Genomic DNA, 8,022 nt, shown 5'->3' with positions numbered 1-8,022 from the left:
CACCCCCTCCCCCTCTTCCTTTGCCCTTTGCCTACTTCTCCAATTACCACCTCCTGCTTTGCCTGTCTGTACCTGGGCCAAATTCTCAGGCACCGGAGTAGCCTTTTCCCTCTGAAAACCAAGCCCTCCTGCCTGCTCAGCACAGGGTTCTTTCTCTAGCCTCCATCTTCTTCCCTGTCTTTCCCTCCCACAAACTAACATCTTGACATTTCCCCATTTTTCAGAAACCCTTACACCCCCTTGACACCCCACGCCAGCTGTTGCCCTCTCTTCTTAGGAAAGCTCCTTGAAATAAAAAAGTGCCTGTCTCGCTCTTTCAATCTCCCCTCCAAGTCTCTCTAAGGCCACCTTTGGCTCAGTGCACAGCCCCATCTCTCATTCCAACCAGTGTCCAGTACCATGTCAGCGGCCTTGGGTGTGTTGATGCACATGTACATATTCTCCCTGGCACACGTTCCCTGGCTTTCGGGGCATCATGTCCTTTGCACTTTTCCCCTGCCGTAGGGGCTGCCTCCTCTCTGTCTCCTGGCACGACTTCTTCTCATGTTCCCTCTGTAGGGTCAATAAGCACACTTGGTCTCCTGGTTGATGAGAGAACAGAATCAGATTGTCAAATTGAACTTACTAGAATTACAGATCTCACCTGGTATCCTGTGTTAACTAAGAATTTCAAGGACATAGGGAATTCAGAGGCGCAGACAGAGTGGAGAAGCCAGCCGGCCACCAGCAAGGCCCCTAGGTCAGCTCACCCCAGCAGGGTTTTCATATGTGAACCCTAAGAATTTCACAGTTCCCTCACCCACCTTATCTTTTTGTTTCCAAATCCGTGTTTACTGTTGCACTACCCATGGTTACCAAGGTGTGGTACAAGCCCAGAGGAGGAGATACCGAAAATATGGTATATACGCAGGAGAGCTTTGCTCAGTCATGGAGAAGAATGGAATTATTTCACTTATGAGAAAATGGATGGAACTGGAAATGCTCATGTTAAGCAAAATAAGCCAGACAACGGCAGAAATTGCATGTTTTCTCATATGCTGAATCTAGATTTAAATACTGTAGTGGTGAAACTTGATTGTCAGTTTAGCAGGATCTAGAAAACCACGAAAACAAACCTCCAGACATATCACTGAGGGGTTACCTCCAACATTGGTCTCCATCTGCTTATTGACTGGGGATGCAATGTGACCAGCTGCCTCAGGCTCCTGCCACTATAATTTCCTGACCAAATGGACTAGACTCTGGAACTATGAGCTAAAATAAACCCTTCCTTAAGTTGCTTTTGACAGGGTATTTTGTCATAGCAACAAAGTAACTAAGATGGATGATTGATAGGTAGATGATAGAGATGATAGATAGATGATAGATAGATGATAGATAGATGGTAGATAGATAGATAGATGATAGATAGATCAACAGATGATACATAAATAGATGATACATAGATGATAGATGATAAATAGATACATGATAGATATACAGATGATAGATAAATGATGATGATAGATATATGATAGATGATAGATAAACAGATGATAGATGATTGATAGATGATAGATGATTGATGATAGATGACAGATAATGGATAGATGACAGATGATAGGTAGATGATTGATAGATGATAGATAGATAGATAGATAGATAGATAGATAGATAGATAGATAGATGATAGAGGACATAAAAGCAGAAAGAGACTATCAAGGAAGAAAAGGGACCAGTAACAGGGGTCAGTGGAGGATGAGTGTGAGCACAGTACAATGATGTATATGCATGAAAATGATGTCATGAAACCCATTATTTTGTATGATAATTGAAAAGTTAATTTACAAGTATGTAATCTTGGGCTGAAGAGATGACTCATTGATTATGAGCATGTCTGGTTTGGTTCTCAGCGTCCACATCGGGTCGCTCACAATGGTCTGTAACTGCAGCTCCAGGGACTCAACACCCTCTTCTGGCCTCTTCAGGCACTACACACACACACACACACACACACACACACACACACACACACAGAATTAACATTTAAAAAATATATCTAATCTCTCAATTATATAAACAATATCATCACTCATTAAATTGCTTTCATTTCATACATTGATAACTGTATAGCTTGTCATACTTTCCAGAGAGCTCCTCCCATGAGAATCTGCTCCCTACATGTGATCTTAGACAATGCCATTGAGAAGACTCCTCTTTTAGTAAACACTATTGCATGTAGAAACCATTAGCATGTGCACAAAGAGATTTGGCCAAGTCTCTGGCTTCTTTCCCTGGGTCCAGAAAAGTGAAAAACAGGAGGAGAGTACTGATTGTGGGGCTGATTGCCCAGGAGGAAAGTAAAGACTCAGAAAGGTGAGGAAGCAGGCTTTGATTGAGGCAGAGTAAAGAGAAAGAACTAGATACCCTGTTGGGTGGGGTCTCCAGAGCCGGTAGGCTGCCAGGTAGGATCTCCAGAGCTGGTAGGCCGCCAGGCGACTTCTGGGCTGGTTCTTTTATAAAGTCCCCAGGTCTTTGTCTCCTTTGATCCTGTCACCCTGCACTGTATCTTTTGGCCTTTATGGCCCTGGCCAGGACAGAGAGAACTAAAACAGGTGTCCTTGCCTGGCTGATGGCCTTGTCAGGCTGGTAGCCTTCTTTTTCCATATAAAGCCTTGTTTTGACACATTTTTGGAGGTAAGTGGGAATGTTTTCCCTTCCCTCCTTGTGACCTTTGCCCTAACTGCCTACCCTTAGCTAACTCAACAGGATGACTGCAAATTTACACCCACAACCTATACCTCCTAAACTCCTAATAGCCATTTAATGAGCTATGCAACATTCTGACTTAACCTGCGTAACAAGCAAAGAACTAAATGCGAGCATAATTGTAATAGAAGTAATGGCTTCTTTTCTGTACTCCCAAGACACACACACACACACACACACACATACACACACACACACCTAGGCCTCTTTCCACGGTCCCATCCATCACACTGTCCCCATCATCCCCCTTCCCTCTCTTCTAGGGAAATACATCACACTCAAACTTGATTCCTGTTTGTCTCTCATACCAGGTATCCCATCTGCCTGAAAATTCTGCCATTTCTCCCTTCCAGTACATCCAGATCAGCCACCAATTCCACCCCACGCCACTTCCCTGGTTCGGGCCGCCAATTGCACAGACTGCGGAATGAGCCCTGGCATGCAGCTCTTCCTCCTGCATCCTGTGTGCCCTTCAGAGTCTATTCGGGATGTATCAGCCAGATGGATGCCTTTAAAACATTAGTCAAGTCATGCCACTCCTGTGCTCAGAGCTCCCCAGGGGTTCTGGTAGCTTTCTGAGAAACAGCCATAGTTCTTACAACAGCCATCAGGGACCCAGACATCCTGGATCCCGCTGAACTCTCTGCCCTCACCTCTGTCATACCCTCCGGCTCACTCCACCTCAACCCCACTGCCCTTGCAAGCGCTCTTCCAACCGGTCAAGAACATACGGCTCAAGACCTTTGTTCAATTGGCTGGCCTGTCTGCAGAGCTCCTTCCCCAGGGAGCCGCAGGCTTGCCTTCACAGCTCCTTCCGCTGACTGCTTAAGTACGCCCTGTCTGTGAGGCACTGCTTCAAAGCTGTGATCTTCCCTGGTGCCTCTCACTTATCACCATTCAAAACGCTACGCCAGCCTTCACCGTCTGTTGTGATCGTCTCTCGGATGAGGGCAGAGCTGTTGGCTTTGTTCACTGTCCTCTACTCAAATTGGACTCCCAGCAGTGTCTGACACATAGTAGGCTTTCAGTAAAAGCTGCATAAATTAATAACTGAACAAATCCATTTGACCTGAGTTCAGAATGAAATGGTCAAATGGGTCAGAACAGTAACTTAGAACTGCCAGGTAGATCTTGAAAAGGTTACCACAGAATTTGAGGTTGAGGAAACCACCAGAGAACTGAGCTAAGAAATGAAGTCAGGAGTGGAATGTTCCAGAAGTATGGCCTGGGGGGGAGGGGAGCAGCTGGAACCGTGACTACAGGGGGATCTGATGCCCAAAATGGGCACTAAGAGATGCAAACGACCTGAGGGGGCGATTCACCACCACCCCCCACCCCAGACAGGAAAGGCACTCTGAAGACACAGGTGGACTTGCAGTGAGAGGGAAGGGTGAAGGAGGCGCCTCCACCCAGTTCAGTCACCCACTCTTCTAACGCAAAAGGGTTCATGGCAGCACTGACCTGGGCATCACTGGGGCCTTTCCAGAGTTACGCCCTCCAGATCAGGGTCACTCTGTCTCAGGACTCCCAAATTAAGGTGCCTCCAGGGCTGCAGCATGGCTAGGAAAGGATTAAGAGGCTGAGCTTTCAGGACCCACCCTGCCCTGGGGTGTCTCCCCAGCCGTGCGGGTGGCCAGGAGGTACTTCAACAGAGCTCTCCAAAACTGAGGGGTAGGGGCAGGCACTGCAGACCCTGGACCTCTGCTCAGGCTGTAGGAGAAAGGAAGGGGCATCCTCAGACAACAAACATTCGACTTCATATTCTCTCTCTCTCCTCTCTCTCAGCACATACACACATACATACAAATCGTCAGCACTTTTCTGATCTAACCCCCCCCCTCGCTTCCTTCCCATAGTCCCTTCCCCACCTGTCTTCCCTCCGGTACCTGTTAGCACCTTCTTCCTGGTCCAGTGGAAGGCCTTGTTCGCTCGCACTTATGTTCAGGAAGCTTTGGCTGAGCCTTGGGGCTGCCCTGGGTTCCCTACTGCAGGCCCTGAGGCTGCTGAAGGTGAGGATGGGGCTGGGATCCATAGAAATCATGGTGGTGTGGGTGGTGGAGGAGGTGGTGTTGCTGGTGTTGCTGCTCAGCCTTCTGTGTTGAACTGAAGCAGGGAGAGGAAAGCTTTAGAGTCAGAATAATGGCAGAAAAATGCTCTTTGGTGACAGTTCTCTTCTTCAAAGCCCATTGTCAGCATGTAGGTTGTCAGCAGCTGTGAGTTAGAGTATTAGGCCTGTTCTCGAATTTAAAACTCCGTCAAATCTCAAATAGATGCATGAAAATAGATTGCCTTGAAAGATGGATGACGTCTACTGTTTAATAATCAGATATATTACTTAAACTGTATATGAAATATGATTGATGGGTACAGTATCATAGAGTACCAAACTTGGAAAATCTATTTTTCTCTAAAGAAAAAAAGAATGTAGGGGCTGAAGGGATGGCTCAGCGGTTAAGAGCACTGGCTGCTCTTGCAGAGGACCCGGGTTCAGTTCCCAGAACCTACATGGTGACTAACAACTGTCCATAATTCCAGCTCCAGGGGAACCAATGTCCTCTTTTGACCTCTGCAGGCATTGCACAACACGGGTACACTCACATACATGCAGGCAATACACGCATACATATAAAATATATAAATAACAATTAAATATTTTTTAAAAGGAAAATAAAACCTTCAGTCTGTTTTGGTTGGGAGGGCTGTTTTGTTTGTTTTGAGACACAGTCTGCCGTATCCCAGGCTAGCCTCAAACTCCTGATTCCCCTTCCTCTACCTCCCAAGTACTGGGATTATGGACATGTGGCACCACACCTGGCTGTTAACTAACTCATTTTGCTTTTGAGTTTGGAAAGTTTTCTCTGCATTGACACCAGGCCCCACCTTCCCACCCCCATATTCTCCCGTCACCAATCACATACCATTTACTGAGTCCTGTTGAGAAAACAATTCCACTCTCCATCACCAAGAGCCTTGGACCGAAGTCCTGCATCCTAGACTGCGCTGGGCCACTGTGCGGTGCTCACTTTTCCTTTTACTTCTTGCAGTACAACAGGTACCAGCAGTACGGTGCTGAGGAGTGTGTGCTGCAGATGGGGGGCGTGCTGTGCCCCCGTCCTGGCTGTGGAGCTGGGCTGCTGCCTGAACAGGGCCAGAGGAAAGTCATCTGTGAAGCGGACAATGGCCTGGGCTGTGGGGTGAGTAGTGACCACGTTCAGTGGTGTTTGGTGTTTTTTTGTGTGTGACTGGACCGATTGTTTTCATTTCTTCTGTGGATTCAGACATCTTTGAACTGATGCATAGAAAAATAGATTTTTTTAAAAATCCTTTGTAGGACCTCATATGTATATATTTTGGAAGAAGGAGTTGTATTGAGTTTTTTCCCTCTGTTTATTGAGGTATTGATTCTAAAATGTTGTGAATCACCACACCAGACTTTCACACTTTTTTTGCAGTGCTTAGCTGATGTGCAGCAAAAACAGCTTCCTTTTCACCAGCTGCCTTAAAGCAAAAGTAGAGGAGAAAAAAAATCCCCCATCAGGGCTGCTTTAGTGGAAAACTTGAAATAATTTTAACTAGAAATGAGCAAAAGTGAATGGGGCCTGTAGGGAAGCAATGTTATGTCAAGAGGTCACAGTGGAGGACCCAACAGCTCCATCGGCAGGCTGGTGATCAGGGGGGAGGGAGACTCACTCCAGCACACAAAGACTCACCGAATCATAGGTTAAAGTGACAAAATGGATACTAATGCTGATATTAAATTTCATGTGGGTTAGAAAAGAAAAAATGCATATGTGCTTATGAAATGCTATTGAATTTTGACAGGAAACATTTGTTTCAGAATTGTGCCTTCGTGAGTTTTGTGGAAGTGGGTGTGGGTAGCAGAGTAATGGTCACATGGCCCGGGCTAATTTGGGGTGAGCACTCTATGTCTCATGTGCAAGGTGACACCTGCTGACCTGCTCAAACTCACAAAGCCTGGGTTAAGCAGTAGAAGTTTAAAAATAATGAGATGCTGTGATGCCTAAAAGGAAAGAAAAAAAACTCTCTGGGTCAATAATTGTAGTTATATTAGAATGAAGATTCAAGTTCTGTTTGTTGTCTCAGAAATTATGGAAATCGAGCCACGCTTCCCAGCCTCAGTCCTCATCAATCACTGTGTAATCCACACTGATTGCAGATGGACGAAGCTGCCTGATAAATTTAGGGATCGAAATCCTGGCCAATGTTTTCTTTACAAGTGAGTTGCAATCATTTTTGATAGATGGTTAACTTGTAATGTCTGCCTGCTGTTGTCCTAACAGTTCCTGTCTGTAAAGCTAGAGTTTAAAGATTCTCAACTTTCTTCATGACGTGGACAGTTTCTTTGGCCCCGGTATTTGCTGTGAGAGCTTTTAAGGGGTGTGTGGGTGTGGGGGGGGGTGAGAGAGAGAGAGAGAGAGAGAGAGAGAGGGAGGGAGAGAGAGAGAGGCGTATTGTACATGTGTGGACATGCATGTCTGTGTGTATGAGTGTATGTGTGAGCATGTGTATGCCAGGGCCTGTGTGCAGAAGTCTGAGGACAACCCTGAGTGTCAGTCCTTACCTTTCACCGTTTGAAGCAGGGTCTCTTGGTGCTCATCGATGTGTGCACCAGTCTAGCTTGGCCTGTGGACTTCTGGGCACTCTCCCATCTCCATCTTGACATAGGTACACTAGGATTGCAGGTATGTACGAGCACATCCAACTTTGCATGGGCTCTGGGGCTGCAGAGTGTAACCCTCACACTTGCAAGCACCTTATCCCCTGGGCCATCTCCCCAACTCCTGGAGGTTTTAAATCATTTCAGACTTGGGAGGCCTTTATCTTCCTTTTGATTTTTTTTTTTTTTCGCCACAATGTGGTATTACTTCAGAAATGGACTGAATTGCTTAAATACCTTTGGAATGAGTGAGTTTGGGGGCAAACTTTACCTCAAGAAGGATGACTATGTTCGGAGTGTCCTGTTGTCCTTTGGAAATCTAGGTAGTGAGTCTTTGTTTTATTTTGATTTGTTCTATCTTGTTGTATGAAGCAGTATGACAGTTGGGTTGTATTAGTTACCTAATGCTCTATAACAAATAGCTCCAAATTATAACAACTTAATGTAACATTTATTATGTTCCAGAGTTCCTGTGAGCCAGGGATCAGTCATGAGGGGTTTGGCTAGGTGGTTGTAGTTAAAGGTATCCCACAAGGGAACATTCATCTGGAAGCGTCACTGGAGCTGGGAGACCCACTTGTACAACGGCTCATATA

The 8,022-nt window shown here is 45.9% G+C and overlaps 1 protein-coding gene across 1 annotated transcript in view; it reads left to right on the top strand.

The window, feature by feature from the left end:
* LOC103737054 (E3 ubiquitin-protein ligase parkin) overlaps positions 1–8,022 on the top strand; it is a 624,104-nt gene that overhangs the window by 416,981 nt on the left and 199,101 nt on the right. Inside the window, exon 4 of the mRNA XM_029565247.1 lies at positions 5,793–5,942. Coding sequence (XP_029421107.1) covers positions 5,838–5,942 — 105 coding nt within the window. The 5' untranslated portion in view covers positions 5,793–5,837. The remainder of the gene's footprint in view (positions 1–5,792; positions 5,943–8,022) is intronic.

The sequence above is a fragment of the Nannospalax galili genome, unplaced genomic scaffold (genome assembly GCF_000622305.1).
Source record: "Nannospalax galili isolate Female #2095 unplaced genomic scaffold, S.galili_v1.0 scaffold2271, whole genome shotgun sequence".
NCBI lineage: Eukaryota > Metazoa > Chordata > Mammalia > Rodentia > Spalacidae > Nannospalax > Nannospalax galili.
This window is presented reverse-complemented; position numbering and strand designations above follow the sequence as displayed.